Raw genomic sequence first — 21,243 nt, forward strand, 5'->3', positions numbered from 1 at the left:
GCCCTAACACGGCTTAGTAAAAGGAGCCCAAAGTGTTTCCCACCAAAAAGAAAAGTTCAGCCTATCCCAATTCTTCCAATTTCTAGTTATCAATTGCATGGCCACCCCGTCATAATAATAAGTCATCTATTTTTATGGGTATCAATTGGGCTCTTAAGTTTCAACAAAGTCCCAAATAAAACCACGTCATAAGACAATGGAATAGAGACACCTAGTACCATATTCATTTTGCCCCAAATTGATTTCCAAAAATTGAGTATCAACGGACAATAGAATAAAAGATGATCCAGTGTCCCTACTTCAAGATGGCAGTGCCAGCATCCATTAGACTTTAAAATTATCCAACTTTTGTAAACGAACTGGGGTCCAAAATATTCTATATAACAAAAGGAACCAAGTTTGTCTCAGAGATGCTGCACATCTCATTCTCCAAGTCCAAATCCGTGGCCATTGCGTAGCAGAAATATGCTGCTTTGTTTCTATACTCCAAATATCTCTTAAACTTGTTTTAGGTTTTTTCGCCAAATATTCAGATATTAATTTATACCACATAGTGGCTTGATGCCCTTGAAAATTGGTCTGGAAACATAGACCTGGCAAGTTGTACTGATTTTTAAAGTTGCACCAGTTAGGAAACCCTTTCTGAATAGCCTGCTTCAACTGCAACCATTTATAACCTTGAGACTTTGATATACCAAATGATTGTTCTAATTGTAATAAATTTAGTATTTTCCCATTCAGAATTACATCATTTAGAGTATGAATGCCTGTCTGCAACCAATGTTTCCAGAGGATTTTAGACTCGCCGATTTGTATCTTGGAGTTCAACCACAGGAATTGACATTTGATTTGCTGTATCGGAATAGGAGTTAAATAATGTTGTCTTTATATATTCTAGGTAATTTGATACTGAAAACATGGCTGAGATGAAGTGGGGCCATAAGATGACTTTCCAGAATTAACCAATCCAGCAGATTCTCCATGAGTTCAGGAAGGATCCAACACATACCCTGATGCAAAATAAAGGCTTGATACTTGTAAAAATTTGGAAAATTCACCCCTCCCATCAATTGAGATTTTTGCAAAGATACTAAGGAATTCTAGAAGTTTTACCAATCCAAAGGAATTTTGTAAGAATCCCATTTAGTTTTTTATAAAAAGAACTCTGAAAATAAACTGGCAACATACTCATTTGGTAACAAACGAAAGGCGAGATCATAATTTTGATGGTTTGGACTCTCCCCCACCAAGAAAGATGTAATGGATTCCAATGCTCACACATTTCTTTGACTTTCAACAATAAAGATTTTTCATTTACTGTCATTGTATCTTCCAATGTTTTTTGAATCATTATATCCAAATATTTTATTCCCTCTTCCTTCCAAAGGAATGGAAATGGATCAAATAAACCTTTTACACAATGTACATTCAATGGAAGAACCTCTGATTTACTCCAATTTATCTTATAACCAGAAAATTTACCAAAACGATCAATCAATTCCAGTAAATGAGGAATGGATGATTCAGGATTTTTCAAATGAAGCAAAATATCATCTGCATAAGCCGAAACTTTATAATCTCGACCTGCCTATGGAATTCCCTGTATCTCCTTTGCCTGCTGAATGGCCAACAACAAGGGTTCCAAAACAATATCAAAAAGCAAAGGAGATAAGGGACATCTTTGTCCAACTCCCCTCTTCAGACAAAAACATTCCGAGAATGTATTATTAATATATAATCTGGCTGAAGGGGAACTATACAAGGTTTGAATCATTTAAATAAATCCAGGTCCTATTCCAAACCAGTCCATTGCTTGGTACATAAAAGTCCATTCTACTCAATTAAAGGCCTTCTCTGTATCCAAGGACACCGAGAAGGCCGGATCCTCTATAACAGTGGTTCCCAAACCTGTCCTGGGGGACCCCCCAGCCAGTCAGGTTTTCAAGATATCCCTAATGAATATGCATGAGAGAGATTTGCATACCTGTCACTTCCATTATATGCAAATCTTTCTCATGCATATTCATTAGGGATATCTTGAAAACCTGACTGGCTGGGGGTCCCCCCAGGACAGGTTTGGGAACCACTGCTCTATAGTTTTTTTTGCTAAATTAAGCATATGAAGTGCCAATCTAGTGTTATTTGCAGAATGTCTTTGAGCAAAAAAACCCATTTGATGCATTCTAATCATATAAGGGAGAGCCTTAGCTAATCTCAGAGCCAATAGTTTAGCCAGAATTTTTCCATTCACATTCATTAAAGAAACCGGCCTATAGTTTGAAACCAACATGGGATCTCTGTTTGGCTTTTGGGGGGGGGGAGAGTAACCTGCAGCAGGTTCATCCTAACCACCTTGGCTGGGCAGAGCGGCTAGGCCATGTTGGTCTTTATTAGGATATGCATTTGTTTAAAATGTCAGGCTGAAATGAAGATTGTACATCATTTATGGGTAACACACTCATGCACATACTAGAAAAAAAAATAGTGCCCTGTGTGATTTGTCCCCGGCATCGATTCTCTCACCCAACACAGGCAAGAAGAGGATACAATGCACAGGGAGCAATTATGCTGCTCCTTCTTCACTTGCACCCTGTGTGGCCACACCACTTGCACAAATCTTGAATGGTCTTGCCTCAACTACCTCCATAGCTGTCAGCCCCTCCTGTTCCTGAGCTGGGAAGATGGTGCACTGACTGTTGCAGCATGGCATTCCTGCACATTAGAGAGTGAGGCTGTCTCCCTGTGATGACATCACCCAGCCTTGACTGGAGCAGTAGGATGATATCATCCGATTGCAGTGAGGTAGGGCTATTTTTGAGGTTTCTATTATTACATTACATTACATTACATTAGGGACTTCCCCTGGGGGGGAGGGGGGATTCTTCTGTTAGAACCAAGAACAAGAAGCCCTATGAACTCCTCATACAAATATTCTAAATCCACCCCCCCCCCACGCTCCTTAGATAAAGCACTGCAGCTACACAAGGAACAGTGGGAAGGGAAATGTAAAACGTTTTACCTTGACATCTTGAAGCTGCAAGTGCATGTCTTGGTGGGCTTTCCGTAACTGTTTATTTTCTTCTCGTAAATTATAGACATTTTCTGTGAAAGGCAATAGATAATGAAATGGCACAAGCAGAGCAAGTGCTAGGTAGTTCTTCTGCAGAAGAGACATTAATCTGACAGCTTTAGGAATAAATTGGAAGATGCTCACAACTAAAGACAGAAAAGAACCTCCTTGCCCCAATACAATGTAATGCAGAGACCAAGATAGAAACCAGAAGGGCACTTTTTGAAAGGACATCCAAGTCAAAACATCCTAAACAGGTATCCATCTCGTAGGTATTTTCAAATACACTTCCCCATCCGTATCTACGAATTCGCTTATTTAGAACAAAAAATGCATTTTCATTTTTCAGGTTATTTTAAACCCTGTAAGCCCCCCTTAAGCCTTACCTGGTGGTCTAGCAGGTTTTCAGGGCAGGAGCGATCTTCCCACACTCCTGCCCCGTGCAGATCGCTCACAGGAAATGGCTCGAGAGACTACGGGAGCTCAACGCAGCCACTACGGGAGCTCAACGCAGCCATTTCCTATGAGCGATTTGCACGAGGCAGGAGGATGGGAAGATCGCTCCTGCCTGAAATCCGCTAGACCACCAGGTAAAGCTTAAGGGGGGGGGGGAGCTTTCAGGGCTTAAAATAGCCGGGGGAAGCGGGGGATAGGGGCAGAACCGGCCCAAATATTATTTGCGTTTTTTAATTATTTGCGGGCCGGCTCTGCCCCTAACCCCCGTGAATAAAGTGTGTGTGTGTGGGGGGGGGGAAGTGTAGGAAATATGTCAAGATTCCTGTTCAAAAATACCGAGATGGATGTGCATGTGCTGAGGATTATGAACGGGAGAAAACAAAGGACATGGATGTCTGTATAGCAGCGTTCTTAGAAAATGACCACAAAGATGTCCTTGCAGAGCAAAGAGTCAGCCTAGTGCAGGGGTAGGCAACTCCGGTCCTCAAGAGCCGGAACCAGGTCAGGTTTTCAGGATATCCACAATAAATATGCATGAGATGGATTTGCATCTCAAGGAGGCAGTGCATGCAAATCCATCTCATATTCATTGTGGATATCTTGAAAACCTGACCTGGCTCCGGCTCTCGAGGACCGGAATTGCCTACCCCTGGGGCCCTAGTGGTTAGTGAGGTAGATTATGAACCAAGGGTTGAAATCCCACGTCAGCTTTCTATTTTTTGTAATTGTGAGCCCTCCAGGAACAGAAAAATATCTACTATGCCTGAACGTACACCACTTCAATAGCCTTCAGGCGGTTTATATATTTAGGTAGAGGAGATATTTTTCTGTTCATAGAGGACATGCAATTTAAAAAAAAATAAAAAAGTTGAGGTGGGACTTGAACCCGGGTCCCTTGGTTTACAGCAGTGAATTGCAAACTGTGTGCTGCGGCGAGATAAGAACCTGTCATTGCCAGCACCTTTACTCCTCTCTGCCTCTATCCCCCCCCCCCTCCCCGGGCGATGGGAGGGATTTCAAAAACCTAGCAGTTTTCCAGGTTTTGGAGGGCCCCCGAGCTCAGGGTCGCGTCTACAGGGCCTCTGATGCCATCACATCGACATCCACGCACGCTCAGACACTAGTCGACATTTGTACGTGCTCAGAGGCCCTATAGACGCGGCCCCAAATTCAGTGTGTTGTGGGGGGAAAAGTAGTTGACACACTGGTTTACAGCCCACCCTACTAACCAAAAGGCTACTCCCCTCAGATCTGCACGTTGCTTTCTTCAGAATGCTCATAATACCTGCAGGTGACACAGAGCCTGGTATTTCTTTCCAGTTTTACTTTCAGGAGAGAATGAAGGGGGAACAGCAGTCATTGGGGGAGGGGAGGGACCTAACCCTTTTAGGGGCACAAGTTGTGAGAGACTGCGACAAGATTTTTCTGAATTGTAATTTTGTCTCGTTGCCTAAAATGGGATAAAATAACACCTTAACGATAGCACCCTCAGTGTCACAGAAGTGCAGGATATTTTAGGGGAAAACAACAGCTACTTCCATCAACATCTAATCACTCCTTTCAATCTCAAATTACAGGACGCCAGAAAAGGTTCTTTGGTAACACATGGGCAACAGGAAGTTGTGTTAAGAGGAGAAAATAATATTTCTCATTACCACTTTTTTCCCCCCAAAAGTGGGCGGAAATGTCTGTATGTCTTATGGAGTGAATATTACCTTTTTTCCGCCTTTTAAAATCCTGGTGGTCCAGCGGTGTATCGACAGGAGCGAGCTTTTCGCGCTCCTGCCTGGGCCCGCGCCGCTCCCTGAATGGCTGCTGTCAGTTCTTGCGGGACTCATGCCGCTCCCTGAATGGCTGCTGTCAGTTCTTGCGGGACTCATGAGAACTAATGGCAGCCATTCAGGGAGCAGTGTGGGGCCAGGCAGGAGTGCGGAAAGCTCGCTCCTGCCAATACACCGCTGGACCACCAGGATTTTAAAAGGTATGGGAGGGTGGGGGAAAAAAACATGGAAACAATGATGTGCATTCTTAGACGATGAGGGAGGGGGTGGGGGGGGTTAATAAACGAGACAGCAATGAACCCTGGAGCTGGAAAGAGTTACCGTACTTCCGATGACAGGAAATTCCTATACCAAAAGGCACAATAAGGTGGCACATCTCACCCTCCCCCCCCCCGGCCTACCACTAGATCACCAAAGGGGGGACAGGGTACACCATCTGGTTCAAAATATTTTTTTTTCTTGGTTTTTCCTCCTCTACACCTAGGTGCGTCTTATAGAGCAAAAAAAATACGATACCTTTCACCTTGGACAGCTCCTGTTCTTTTACTTGCTCTAATGCTAAGTACTTTTGCTTGTTATCACTGAATGTTTTTGTTAAGTCTTCTCCTAGTTTCTGATGCTCTGCCTGTAGGTCCGAGTGTTGTTTCTTGAGGTCCTCGTGTTGATTCTGCACATGCCAGAAAAGTAAAAACAGAATTTCAGCCCTCTTGGAGTCAGCCTTGGCATGCCTATCCTCAACCGAATCATTTTGGAAAGGAAAAGCTGATCAAAGAGAAATGCAACTGGAGCAAACAAGGGAATTTAAACTGAAAACGTACAGTAGAGGCTAGATTCAGTATATGGCATGTAGAGAATGGAGATGTGGAAAGGGTTAATACAGTGCAGCTACTTTTCCATGAACATATTTCATTTTTTGACTAAAACTCTGATGCACCAGAAGACCTGGGTAACTGGAGATGTGAGCCACTGGACCCGACAAAGAAAGAATGTCAGAAAATTTTCCAACCAAAATTGTACAGAGTGTCATCTAAACAAACACGGGACTCCTCATGAGTCGTGTTTCGGGCAACATGCCTGCTTCAGGAGTCCAAGGGTGCTCAACAACGCAGTAAAATTAGTGGTATTAATAAATGCCCTTGTAAATTGTATCGCATCTTATGACGAAATGGAAAGAGTCATAACATTTACTAATACTTTTAAGTTTTAGGGGATAGGGATTGGGGCTTACATACCGTCTTTTTGTAGTTTTACAACCACACTCGGAGCGGTTTTTTATACAGGTAGTTCAAGCATTTTCCCTATCTGTCCTGGTGGAGGATTAAGTGACTTGTCCAGGGTCTCAAGGAGCAGCACAAGATTTGAACCCACAGCCTCGGGGGCCGAGGCTGTAGCTCTAACCACTGCGCCACACTCTCAAGTTTTAAGTTTTATTAGGATTTTATATACCGCCTATCAAGGTTATTTTAATTTTAATTTAATTCTTATATACCGCTAATAACCGTGAGGTTTCTAAGCGGTTTACAAAAATGATGCATTAAAGATACAATAAATAAAAACTAAATAAATCAGATAGGTACTTGGAAATTCCCTAACTGTCCCAAAGGCTCACAATCTAACTAAAATACCTGAAGAAACAGTTTGAAAAATAAAATAAAAAGACAGAGGTAGAGATAGAGATAGAAATGAAATATTCCAACAAGTAATGAATAAATAATTTAAAGATAGAATTAAAATAATAATTAAAGCGGTTTTTACAATCAGGTACTCAAGCATTTTCCCTATCCCGGTGGGCTCACAATCTATCTAACGTACCTGGGGCTATGGAGGATTAAGTGACTTGCCCAGGGTCACAAGGAGCAGCGCGGGGTTTGAACCCACAACCCCAGGGTGCTGAAGCTGTAGATCCAACCACTGTGCCACACACTCCTATTCAATTTTACAGCATTGTCACGCACCTTTGGACTCCTGAAGCAGGTATATTGCCGAAACACGATTAGTGTCTAGTCCCATGTTTAGATGACACTCTGTATGTGCTATTTTGGTTGCTATTAAAGTGTGGTTCGGTTGAAGACCAGGCTCACTCTGCTCCTTCTTTTGGATTCCGTGGATTTGTGCAGACTGGATATGCTCTGTGGTTTGCTTCATAAAATAAAATTCAGGCATCCTATTCCCGCTCTGTTATTTTAAAGTTAAATTTTCTCTCAGCTTAAGTCTCCAAGTTTATTTCGCATTTGATATATCGCATTGGCAAATGCATCTATGTGGTTTACAGTATTTTAAAACAGCGTGGGAAATGAACTTACATCATAAACAATTAAAAGAATGACAGGAGAAAAAGGTTAAAATTTAATTTAAATTGAGTTTAAATTCAATTTTAATTACAGCAGTGATTTTTTTGTGCTTCCGATTCCTTAGCAAAAATCACGGTGTTCTGTCCGAGTCCAGTTTGTGCTGATTAGTTGAGGGCTTTTAAGCAAAAGCATCTGAGAATAAAAAAGATTTCAAGAGTGATCTGAAGTGTTCAAGATTACTTTCTGATCTGTGATCGGGAAAGGAGTTCCATGAGTTGTGGACCATTAACCGTAAAAATACGGTCTTTAGTAGTAGCAAGGTAACATGTCTTACAGATAGAACACTGGAATGACTATTCCAGAACCTTCCTTCCTGCCCTAATGCTTTCAGAGATGCTATAAGGGCAGATGCCTGAATTAGAGAATGACACGGTGACAAAATTCATCACCGTTCCCGTCCCCGCGGATAACCGTGGGAAACCATCTTCATGTCATTCTTTAAGGAGAGAGGGAAGAATCAGAGTATGAATGGCCACAACCACTGACCCGCAAGCTTTGCTCTGAAGAATGCTGGTGTAGAAGGACTGAGGTTGAAATAGACACTAAAAAATTACCTGGGATTATTTCCCGCGGTTATCCACGGGGACGGGAACGGTGATGAATTTTGTCACCGTGTCATTCTCTAGCCTGAATGGCAACAGCTTTGTGGGCCAACTTTAATGGTTCATAGTCTAAAGCGCGCAAGGACAAAGGTGCGCCGACAACCGAGCGTGGACAACTGAGCGCAGGACTTCATCGCGCCGAAAAAATACCGTATTTTAAAGGGCTCCCACGGGGGGGTGTTGGTGGGGAACCCCCCCACACACTTTACTTAATAGATATCGCGCTGGCGTTGTGGGGGATTTGGGGGGTTGTAACCCCCCTCATTATACTGGAAACTTAACTTTTCCCTGTTTTTTAGGGAAAAAGTTAAGTTTTCAATATAATGTGGAGGGTTACACTCCCCACACCCTCCCCCCCCAACATGGCAGCGTGAGGCAGCGCGATCCCTATTAAATAAAGTGGGGGGGGTTCCCCCCACGCCCCCCGTCAGAGCCCTTTAAAATACGGGTTTTCTTCAGTGCGATTAAGCCCTGTGCTCAGTTGTCCGCGCGCCTTTGTCCTCTTGCGCTTTTGGCCTGTCACCACTTTAATAACCAAAAAACAAAAAGAAACTTCAGAGAGGAATGTACAAGGTGTAGGAACGTTTATTTAAAGCCAGTAAAATGATGTTTTCCAAAAGACGGCTCTCTTATACATGGAGACCGGACCCAACACGGTCCGTGTTTTGGAGAAACACTCCTTCAGGGGTCCAAGTTCTCCTATGCTTCAGTAATAGAGAACCATGTGGCATGCATCGATATGAGATCCTTAAAATACAAAAAACTCCTGTCTGACTGACACGCAGGAGTTTTTTGTATTTTAAGGATCCCATGTCGATGCATGCCACATGGTTATTTGATTAAGGAAGAAAAATTGCTAAGTAAATTTAAAAGGACTGTTTAAAAGGCTGGTTGTGCAAGGATGCTTTCGAGACCTAATTATTGGAGTCTCTGTTGATCCCATTTGCTGCTTAAACTCGCTTGTCCTCTGTCTTAAGCTCTAAGAAATTGAATTAAAATTTTTTTAAAAAAGTTCTTAATTTTCTATTATATTTTTATCAATATTTTTAAAATTTCTTACCCTCCGTTTGTATTTTCCTTTTATGTATCCTTTACTATACTTATTGTAGTTCTCCCTACTTCCCTCATGTATTGGTATGTCATGTCCGTGTGTGTTGGTTTTAGTTAATAATTAAGACCCTGCTTTAATTGTAAATCGCTTTGAATTAATGATATTTTAATAAAACTTGAAACTTCTCTATTACTGAAGCATAAGACAACTCGGACCCCTGAAGGAATGTTTCTCCGAAACACGGACCGTGTTAAATCCGGTCTCCATGTATAAGAGAGCCATCTTTTGGAAAACATCATTTTACTGGCTTTCAATAAACATTCCTGCACCTTGTACATTCCTCTCTGAAGTTTCTTTTTGTTTTTGGTGCTTTCCCATTACTGCAGATTCTTTGGATTTCTTCGTTTTCCAACTTTAATAACGACAGAGTATGCAGCATCAATATTTCATTTAATACTGTAGTAAATCTAACAACTCACCTTTAACATCTGGTGCTGTACATTCAGTGCACTGTACCTGTTATTGGAATCTTGCTGCAGATTAAAAAGAAAAGGTTAATTTATAAAGGGTTTTTTTTTTTAAACTAGAATTTGAAATATCCAGCTCCATGCCAGCATTTATCAAGGTATTACGCAGAAAGAACTTAGAAGACTGAAAATTCTACAAAACATAGCAGTAAAAATAATCTATATATCTAAAGCTAAAACATTTGACCACATGACCCCTATTCATAGAAACATAGAAATAGACGGCAGATAAGGGCCACGGCCCATCTAGTCTGCCCACCCCAATGACCCTCCCCTACCTTTTTCTGTGAATAGATCCCACGTGTCTATCCCATTTGGCCTTAAAATCAGGCACGCTGCTGGCCTCAATCATCTGAAGTGGAAGACTATTCCAGCGATCAACCACCCTTTCAGTGAAAAAGAATTTCCTGGTGTCCTCGTGCAGTTTCCCGCCCCTGATTTTCCACGGATGCCCCCTTGTTGCCGCGGGACCCTTGAAAAAGAAGATATCTTCTTCCACCTCGATGCGGCCCGTGAGATACTTGAATGTCTCGATCATGTCACCCCTCTCTCTGCGTTCCTCATGGACCCTCATTGGCTGTCCATTTCTCACCGTATAATATATTAAATTTTCCTTCTCACTTTTAATTCAAGACTCTAACACTCTCCCGCGTTCATTGACAAAATGCTTATCCCATACAATACATCAAAAGCACTTCGTTCCAATCACCAAAATCTCTTTTCCATCCCTTCAATGCATCAAATTGTTTAATGAAACGACATACAAATCCATTTTTTCTGTTACCGCCCCCCCCACTCTATGGAACGCTGGGCCTCAACATCTTAGTCAGGAATACTCCGTTACAAAGTTCAAATCAAGTCTCAAATCATTCTTGTTTAAAGAGGCATTTATCCCCTCCCCACTTTTACAAAAACCACAAAAGCGGTTTTTAGCGCAGAGCCGGTGCGCTGAATGATCTGCACTGCTCCCAACGCTCATAGAGCAGCGCAGAGCATTCGGCATACCGGCCTGCGCTTTTGTGGTTTTGTAAAAAGGGGGATGGGGGGTGTTAATGTTTGAGAAAAATAACTCAAGAGTAATCTTCATTTTCACCTTCCATTGGGTTTCCCTTTCTCCTCCACTTTTGTAAAATATTGTATTTGCTTCCCTTATTCCTCCTGTTTCGTATCAGTCAATTAGTACCTGCCTAACTGTTAATGGTTTTACGCTGGTTTTATTTTTTATATAATTGGGGGTTTTTTTGTAAACCGTTTAGACATTTCTGATAGATGGTATAATCAAATATTAAATAAACTTGAAACGGAATTGTGGCTTAAATCATTTAGGGCTCTTTTTACTAAGCTGCGCCAGGGGTTTTACACTGCCGCGCGCTACACGCTAATGCTGACGTTAGTATTTTTTGTGTAGCGTGGGGTTAGCGCGTGCTAAAAACGTTAGCGCAGCTTAGTAAAAGGAGCCCTTAGGGGTCCTTTAACTAAGGCGCGCTAGCCGATTTAGCACACGGTAAATATTAGCATGCGCTCTAAACGCTATCGCGTCCATTACAGTCTATGGACGCATTAGCGTACGCTAATATTTAGTGCACACTAAATCGGCTAGCGCGCCTTAGTTAAAGGACCCCTTAAGTATATCGTAAGTGCTTTTAAAGCTATTTTGTTGGTCTTAACCCTTTCAGGACCAAGGGACATATTTGTCCCATAACTTTAAAATCCTATAAATTTTGATTGGGATAGTCTACAGTTCTAAATTTGATATGTACGGATTCCATATGATACTGCCTTTATGTAAACAAACTGGTTCCGACATTCATTCATTAGCGTCGTTGCCAGATTGACGAGAAGATTCACTTGCCACACTGTCCATAAGCCAGAAGTGTGATTTAAAAAAAAAAAAATAATGATATTTCACAAAAAAAAATCAATTTTTTGGCATCTGCAAGCCCTTTTTACCATAAAAATGTCGTCAAAACCACAAAAATTGGCCTACGATCCTTATGGTCCTGAAAGGGTTAAGGAGAAGTTAACAAAAAATGTGCAAACTGCATGGTAGATTCTTTAATCTGCTGACTACGTGTTGGAGCTGTTTGCTACAGAGAAAAGAACTGCTGTAACTTTTCTGTTCAATTTTGCCCTTCTATTTTAAGGCACTGTTTAATTTTATGCCGAGCTGTTTGAAGAGAGGCAAAAATGTCAATAAGGACTCTGTGGGTGCGTCTATCAGCCAATCACTTCTAGCAAACCATGCCGCACTAATACCAAATGATAATTTAGAAATGGGGACGCTCTCAGTGTGAGGTTGTTAGCGACGGGAGAACAAACTCCGGCGCTTCCACTTACAAAGGCGAAGGTGAATCATCCCGCCTGCACACCATCATCGGGCGTCCCTGGTGTGCAAAATCAATAGTGCAGAATTAATATAATAAATGAGTCATAAACTGCTCCAGCCGTATGGATCCTGATGAAGGGTTCCACCCGAAACCGGTCGATCCAATGACTATTCTGGTCTTCTGCAATTTTCATTGTCTTCATTTGGCTCGCTTTAAAAGCTAAGTTGGCTGTGGTCTCACTTTACATCTTGGGGATCAGGCTGGGGAGGACGCTATGAGTGGGTTTTTCAGTTTGTTCACTCTTTCACGAGTTCACAGTTTGTGACTCATTTATTTCCTAGCGGCAAATACATAGCACGGGAAACGTGGTTTAATCTTAACCTCTGTTCTATCGGAAATGTGATTTTATGTCCCAGTTTTCATAGATAAAGCCACTGGCGTAGTAAGGAGGTTGTGTGTGTGTGTGTGGGGAGGGACGGTCTGTCCCGTAGGCATCCGTCCCTCCTTTCTGCCTCCCCCTGCGGCACGCGTGCGCCCCTTCCCTCTTTCATTTTTCCTGCGTGAGCGGCATTGCGAACTCGCTGCCGGCGTCCGTGTCAGCTCTCTCCGACATCACTTCCGGCCCCGCACTTAGAAAGTGATGTCGGAGGGATAACAGACACAAAGCGGGCAGAAAGGTCGTGCCGTTGCTCTTGTCTGGAAAATTAAAAACGTATGGAGGAAGGGAAGGGGGGGGCTGCGTGTGGCAGGGGAGAGGGGGGGTTGGGAATGAGCAGGTGGGTTCCACTTACCCTCGCTACTCCATTGGTTAAAGCAACGGTTAAAGCTGCGATCCAGATGGCTGTCTGAATAAATTGTTCTGCGTTTAAGTCGGCAAAGAACCGAAAAACTCAAGGTCACTGATTACTGTACTAGAAAGGAATAAACTGTGCACGTCATGGAAAAGAGCTGCATTCTTTCTTTTTCATAGCCTGAAAGGTAGTAACAATGAACTATAAACACAGTTAATTTGTGAGTACAAGTGTGTCATTTTCTGAAATATAACATCACATGTTATAACCACAGAACGGATTTCTAATGGACTGGAAAAGAGCACAAAGCTTGGTGTAAGTGACCAGAGGTCCAGAATGGTAGAAACACATAATCAGATGCTACATTTCCTAATATAATACATTTGCCTATATCAGCATTTACTATACTCCCCTTTTATAAAACCACGCAAGAGGTTTTTTTTTAGTGCTGGCCAGCACGCTGAATGCCTTGACATGATGGCAGATAAAGGCCATATGGCCCATCCAGTCTCCCCATCCGCTGCAGCCACTATCTCCTCCTCTCCCTATTGGCTAAGGCTCTTTACACCTGCATTGTGATGTCATAGAACTTTATGGTTATAGAAACATTGTAATATGATGGCAGATAAAGGCCAAATGGCCCATCCAGAGCATCCACTATCTCCTCCTCTCCCTATTGGCTAAGGCTCTTAACATTTGCATCTCCTCTTCCTATAGGCTAAGTCTCTTTACACCTGCATTGTGATGTCATAGAACTTTATGGTTATAGAAACATTGTAATATGATGGCAGATAAAGGCCAAATGGCCCATCCAGAGCATCCACTATCTCCTCCTCTCCCTATTGGCTAAGGCTCTTTATACCTGCATTGTGATGTCATAGAACTTTATGGTTATAGAAACATTGTAATATGATGGCAGATAAAGGCCAAATGGCTCATCCGCAGTAACCATTATCTCCTCCTCTCTCTAAGAGATCCCACATGATTATCCCAGACTTTCTATGACTGTCGAAGCAGTACAGAGCATTCTACGTGCCAGCCGGTGCTAAAAACCTCTTGTGCGGTTCTCAGCGGCCGAAGACGCTCACAGGCAGCCAGTTACTAGCGGGACAGGAACTTGGAAAGTTCGCTCCTGCCCGCTGCACCTCCACCGACGATCATCAGTAGAGGTATGAGCCTGAGGCTAGGACTGGGAGGGCGGCAGGGTGAACGGCGGCGGTGGCCTGCAAAAATTTTGGAAGGGGTGGTGTATTGGCTCAAATATAAACCGGGACCCCCATTTTTGGGCCAATTTTTTGGCCCAAAAATTCCTGTTTAAATTTGAGTATATACGGTATGCTGTTACTTTGCAAAATTCTTTATAGGGAGGGGAATAAAAAAATAAATAAGTAAACTTACCCTTCCTTTATTTAGTGTTTCTTGTGCTTCCAGTTTATAGACAAGAAAATCTATAAATAAAAGAAAGTTAGTTATGAGACAAACCCCCCCCCAAAATTATGAACAATTCTAAATCAGATAGGAATGTAGAGAGTGGAGTCAATATTCAGCTTTCTAGGACATCAGGCTGCCCAGTGGTAGAAATTAATATCTGAATTTGTGAATAAAAAGCCAAAAACTAGTCTTAAAGACATTTGGAGTATTGAGACAAAGCAGCAGATTTCTGCATCTCAATGGCCACAAATTTGGAATTGGAGAATGAGGTGTACAGCATCGGCATCTATGAGACAGACTTGGTTTTTTGTGTTACATAGATCTTTTTGGACCCTGGTTGGATAGTTCTAATAGATGCTGGCACTGTCATCTTGATTTAGGGACACTGGATCATTTGCTCTATTATTGTCCCTTGATAATTAAATTCTGGAAATCCATTTGGGGGTCAAATTCTTATGATATTGGAAGTTCCACTATTGCTATCATATGATATAATATTGTTTGGAACAATATTATTCCCCAAGAAACCAATTACCGTATTTTCACGTAGATAACGCGCACCCGTGCAAAACGCGCACACGGGTATAGCGCACGGGAAACACAAATTTATGTAAAAAAAAATTTAATATAGCGCACACACGCGTATACCGCGCATGCTAAAACCTCCTCCCACCTACTCCGAACTGGCATCCTCCCCCCCCCCCCCGCTCGCTTACCCGCGTTTTACAACTTTTTTTTTTCAATCCGATCCGGCATCCCCCCTGCGAACCGACATCCTCCCCCCCCGCTCGCGTCACCCCCCCCTCCCCCGCGATCCTACATCCCCCTAGCACCAAACATCTCTTACCCGATTGGGCATCGGCACCAGCACCAATGCACAGGACGTGCCAGTGCCAGTGCCCGAAGATCCTCCCTCGTTGGTTTGGGCTGGGCTGGGCGGTGCAGTGCAGGAGAGATCCTCCTTCTTCCTGCGCCGGGCTGGACTAGGCTTTGAGCATTTGCGCATTTGAGCATTTGCGAAGAGAGCGAGACCAGAAGGCTTTGAGCATGCGCAAATGCTCAAAGCCTAGTCCAGCCCAGCGCAGGAAGAAGGAGGATCTCTCCTGCACCGCACCGCCCAGCCCAGCCCAAACCAACGAGGGAGGATCTTCGGGCACTGGCACTGGCACGTCCTGTGCATTGGTGCTGGTGCCCAATCGGGTAAGAGATGTTTGGTGCTGGGGGGATGTAGGATCGCGGGGGAGGGGGGGTGACGCGAGTGGGGGGGGAAGATGCCGGTTCGCAGGGGGGATGCCGATCGGATTGAAAAAAAAAGTTGTAAAACGCGCTCATGCGTATAACGCGCAAGGTTATGCGCGCGTTATATGCGTGAAAATACGGTAATGCAAATCAGAATAAATTGCTCCCCATCAAAATTGGAAAAATTGGGATAACTTAAATTATAGTTTCTAGTGGGAATCCTTATGTCAGATTTATAAGTTTGAAAACATTAATTTCTTTACAGAGGGGACACCATAGCAAATTCAAGGAAATTTGGAGACCGTTAACAAAATTTTGTAAGAAATGAACGTGAATTATTAGCATTATATATTCATCAAAGTTTGTTCTATATATCCATGAGGGGCGGGGGGAGGTGGGAGGGGGTTAAATATCTGTATATTATTTATTGGTATAGAGCAGTGGTTCTCAACTCTGTCCTAGGGGACCCCCAGTCAGTCGGGTTTTCAAGATATTCCCAATGAATATGCGTGAGAGAGATTTGCATACCTGCCACTTCCATTATATGCAAATCTCTCTCATGCATATTCATTAGGGATATCTTGAAAACCCGACTGGCTGGGGGGGTCCCCTAGGACAGGGTTGAGAGTGCAGTATGTTTGCACTATATATTTGATTTTAAAATGAATAAAGAATATTAAAAAAATAAAATAAATTTTTAGCTTTCTACAAAAGACAGTGGACAGTTTCTGCTATTGCAACAAATGCTGGTTCATCTAAGGAACTCTTGAGCAGGTAGAGTTATTCTCTTGTTAAAGAAACTCTAAATACTTGTATGTCTCCTACTCCCCTTTCAAGGGAACTCAGCGCAAAAAGATGTACGACCACCTACTAGCAACACAGGCAGCAAAATTGGACCCCTATATCTCCAACCTGCTCATATCAACAACTGACTACAAAACGTTCCGAAAAGAAATCAAAACCCTGCTATTCAAAAAATTTATCCAGATAGCTTAGCCCCCTTCTCCTCCCCCTCTTACAATCTCCCTCCACTCACCCTCTCTACCTGCATTATCCCCCTAAGACTCAACAATGTAAGTTTCTACTCATTAACATCCTCGTAATCTTCCAGCTTCATCTGACGCTTTTCCTATTCTCTCTACCTATCTGATACAATCTTCTCAAAACTTTATTATGAACCAGCTCCTTAATTGTAACTTTTCCTGGAAATGTCCAGTTCTCTTAATTGTAACTTTTGTTCCTGGAATAGTCCAGTCATCTTCTGATGTAATCCGCTTAGAAATGCAAGGTACAGGCGGAATAGAAGTCAGTAATGTAATGTAATGTAAATTCACAGTGAAACCTGGATCTGCTCTGGCTCTATGAAAGCAGCTCAACACATGCTCTGCCATGAAGAGCTTGCAAAGATTTTATAGTCCTGTAACTTTACTTCCTAGACAGCTTAAATCTCAGTTCTTGGCTTCATGGTTCACAACCACCAGCACATTGATGGAAGGGACCTGAAGAGAGAGGTCTGGACAGACTCCCTAGCTACTAGATTAACAACCATTTAGACCAGTGTTCTTCAACCTTTTGACACCTATGGACCGGCGGAAATAAAATAATTTTTTTTTTGTGGACCGGAAAGTTGAAGAACACTGGACTAAGTCGTGCCTACCTCCACCCAATCTCCACCCCAGACCCCGCCCCCATAATAATACTAATTGTAACACCATTTTTTCCATTCATTTTTCATATATATATATATATATATACATACATACATACACACACACACACATATATATATACATACACACACTCAATATAATCATATTAAGAACACATAATGGTTAACCACAAAATTAAAATACACAAAGCACACCGTATGCTTTTCAACATTCATTCCTACCAGAAAACGGATAATCCCATGCAAATGCAGGACCAAAAACTAAAAGTACTAATATTCACAAACAAAGCAAACCCTAAGATGCAAGACTCTGCAAGCAGTACAACCCCAGAGGAAAAGAGACAAATGCATTTCTTCCTGAACAGACAAATCAACCACTAAATTAAAAAAAAAAAAAATATTTTTCCCTACTGTTGTTGTCTTTAGAAACATAGAAAGATGACGGCAGAAAAGGGCTATAACCCATCAAGTCTGCCCACTCTACTGACCCACCCCATTAAGTCTGAGTACTAATGACCTATCCCACTAGGGCATCCCATTTATTCTTAAAGTCAAGCACGCTGGTGGCATTGATCACCTGCTCTGGAAGCTTGTTCCAGTGATCTACAACCCTTTCTGTGAAGAAATACTTCCTTACGTCACTATCGAATTTCCCTCCTCTGAGTTTGAGCGGATGCCCCCTTGTGACCGAGGGTCCTTTGAGAAAGAAGATGTCTTCTTCCACCTCGACACGTCCCGTGATGTATTTAAATGTCTCAATCATGTCCCCCCTCTCCCTGCGTTCCTCCAGAGTGTAGAGCTGCAATTTGTTTAGTCTTTCTTCATACGAGAGACCCTTGAGCCCCGAGATCATCCTAGTGGCCATCCGCTGAACCGACTCAACTCTAAGCACGTCTTTACGGTAATGTGGCCTCCAGAATTGCACACAGTACTCCAGATGAGGTCTCACCATGGTTCTGTACAGTGGCATTATGACTTCAGATTTGCGGTTAACGAAGCTTCTATTGATACATCCCATAAGTTGCCTTGCTTTGGATGAGGCCTTCTCCACTTGTTTGGCGGCCTTCATGTCTGCACTGATGATTACTCCCAAGTCTCTTTCTTCTGAAGTCCTAGCTAGTGTTTCTCCATTTAAGGTGTAAGGTTTGCATGGATTTCTGCTACCGAGATGCATAACCTTACATTTCTTAGCATTGAAGCCCAGCTGCCATGTCGAGGACCAGTTTTCCAACGAAAGCAGATCCTGCGTCATACTATCCTGCAGATTGCTTTCACTTACTATATTACATAGTTTGGCGTCATCAGCGAATAGAGTTACTTTACCCTGAAGCCCTCGGGTCAAGTCCCTTATGAATATGTTAAAAAGGAGTGGACCCAGGACCGAGCCCTGTGGCACTCCGCTGGTCACCTCCGATGTCTCAGAGAGGGTGCCGTTGACCACCACCCTCTGATGTCTTCCACTCAGCCAATCATTGACCCATGCAATTAGTGTCTCACCTAACCCCATCGATTTCATCTTGTTTAATAGTCTATGGTGTGGGACGCTGTCAAAAGCCTTACTGAAATCCAAGTACACTATGTCCAGAGATTCTCTCGAGTCTAGCTTTCCTGTTACCCAATCAAAGAAGCTGATAAGATTGGATTGGCATGACCTACCCCTAGTGAATCCATGTTGACTAGGATCCCTTAGATTCCCCTCATCCAAAATCGTGTCTAATTTACATTTAAGTAGTGTTTCCATGAGTTTACACACTATTGATGTGAGACTCACTGGTCTGTAATTCGCAGCCTCCGCTCTGCAGCCCATTTTGTGTAGAGGAACGACGTTAGCTGTTTTCCAGTCCAGGGGGACTCTCCCCGTACTTAGGGAGAGATTGAAGAGCATGGCTAACGGTTCCGCCAGGACATCGCATAGCTCTCTGAGCACTCTTGGGTGCAATTTGTCTGGTCCCATGGCTTTGCTCACCTTGAGTCTTGACAGTTCGCTGTAAACATCAGCTGGTGAGAACCCAAAATTCTGAAATGGGTCTTCCTTGCTTGGCTTTGCTTCCAGCTGTGGCCCATATCCAGGTGCCTCGCAGGTAAAGACTGAGCAGAAGTAATCGTTCAGTAGTTTGGCCTTTTCGGAATCTGTTTCCACATAATTCCCGTCTGCTGTTCTAAGGCGTACTATCCCGTTTGTGTTCTTCTGCCTATCACTAATATACCTGAAGAAGGATTTGTCCCCTTTCTTAATGTTCTTTGCTAGAGTTTCTTCCACTCGAAGTTTGGCCTCCCTGACTGCTGTTTTGACCGCTGCAGACCTTGTCTTGTATTCAATGTTAGCTTCTTTCTCCCCGGTGCCTTGCCTTCTGGCCTGCCCCCACCCCCTCCCTGGTGTTACCTTCGGGCCGGTCCACGGTGCGATCAATGTGGCGTGTTTGGGCCGGCTCCCTGAGTGCTGCATTGCACAAAGCTGTGGGCAGCTGCTCGTTGCGTGCATCCCGTGCCTCATCTGGAAGACTGCCCTCTGACGTTGCTTCTGGTTCAGGCACAGGATGCACGTAGGAGCCTTTTTCCCATGGCTTTGTGCACTGCAGCACTCAGGGAGCCAGCCCGAGATGCCTGTTGATCGCACTGTGGACTGGCGGCTGAAGAACACTGTCTTCTGCCCGATGGATGTGCCGGCCTGTGGACCGGCAGAAAATTTCTGTGGACCGGCACAGGTCCACGGACCAGCGGCTGAAGAACAGTGATTTAGACTATAAATGCTTAAATAAATAAACAAACATGTCAAACACCAACTTATGTTGGATGCCCTCATATCAATCACCTTTTAAAATCAATAGTTTTGTAGCATACAAATGTAGAAAAGCAGGTATAATCGGCCCTCCGTCTCCGCAGGTTTCACCATCCATGGATTCAACCAACCGTGGAACCGACTGTGGCTCGCTCTCCCCCCCCCATCCACAGATTGTCAAATTCATCTGATATACACCTTTGCAGCCAGTCTCAGCCATGCAGCAAACCATAGCAGCCATGCTTAAAGGCTGCCTACCGTTGACAACTTTCTGGGTGGGGTAGGCCAGAGGTAAATGGGTGGGGTAGGCCAGAGGTAAATGGCCGGTGCGGGCCGCAGATAGCCTTTGAGAACGGCAAAGAAACATCTGACATTCTCCCTCTAGGCCACCAGGAGTGACTCAATAAGCGTGTGGATAGGTCTGCTTGGGGGTGGGGGAAACTGGTCACTCAATTTAACAAAAAAAGGGGGGGGAAACCATTTTTTCTTTTTACACATTCACTCACAAGGTAAGGTTTAGAGAATGACACGGTGGTAGTTACCCACGGCTAGCCGCGGGTAACCGCCCGAAAACGATGGGGGGGAAAAAAGTGCTCACTGCGGGCAGGGGGAGAAGGCCATCCATCGCCCCGTAGAGTGGTGAATGGCCTTGTCCCTGCAGTTAAAGGAGGGAAGGCGCGTGGTCACCGATCTCCCTCCCCTCCCCCTTACCTCTGCGGCGCTTTAGAAAATAAACTGAAGCCAGGGAAGCCTGCCTGTGCCGCCCTGCAGTCGCGTTTGTGTGGGCGGAAGCTTCTCCTCTGACGCAACTTCCGGTTGCAAAGGTAAGGGGGGGAGGAGGTAGGGAGATAGATTTCGCTGGAGGGAAGGGGCCGCGTGCGCGATCGGTTACCGCGCGCCTTCCCTCCCTTAAATTTCTTTAGCCGCGAAGGTAAGGGGGAGGGAGGGAGAGTCTCGGGCCACTGAAGGGCAGTGGGAAGGTGGATGATGCGGGGACGGGGCGGTGGTCCGGGGACGGGGCAGTGACGGGGACAGATTTTTTCCCCCGTGTCATTCTCTAGTAAGGATCCCTCTTCAGTACCAAACCAAGGACTGTCAAAACTAGGGGAAGAACCTAAAGTGAAGGCGGGGCCTAGTGGTTAGAGTTGCTGCCTTAGCACCCTGAGGTT

The 21,243-nt window shown here is 43.8% G+C and overlaps 1 protein-coding gene across 4 annotated transcripts in view; it reads right to left on the minus strand.

Moving 5' to 3' along the window:
* GOLIM4 (golgi integral membrane protein 4) overlaps positions 1-21,243 on the minus strand; it is a 114,118-nt gene that overhangs the window by 51,237 nt on the left and 41,638 nt on the right. For all 4 annotated transcript variants that reach the window (XM_033958662.1, XM_033958664.1, XM_033958661.1 and 1 more), the window contains exons 3-6: positions 14,355-14,404; positions 9,791-9,844; positions 5,824-5,974; positions 3,020-3,102 (exon numbers count right to left, since the gene is read on the minus strand). In XM_033958662.1, coding sequence (XP_033814553.1) covers positions 3,020-3,102; positions 5,824-5,974; positions 9,791-9,844; positions 14,355-14,404 — 338 coding nt within the window. The remainder of the gene's footprint in view (positions 1-3,019; positions 3,103-5,823; positions 5,975-9,790; positions 9,845-14,354; positions 14,405-21,243) is intronic.

Source organism: Geotrypetes seraphini, chromosome 9, assembly GCF_902459505.1.
Source record: "Geotrypetes seraphini chromosome 9, aGeoSer1.1, whole genome shotgun sequence".
In the NCBI taxonomy this organism is placed as follows: Eukaryota; Metazoa; Chordata; class Amphibia; order Gymnophiona; family Dermophiidae; genus Geotrypetes; species Geotrypetes seraphini.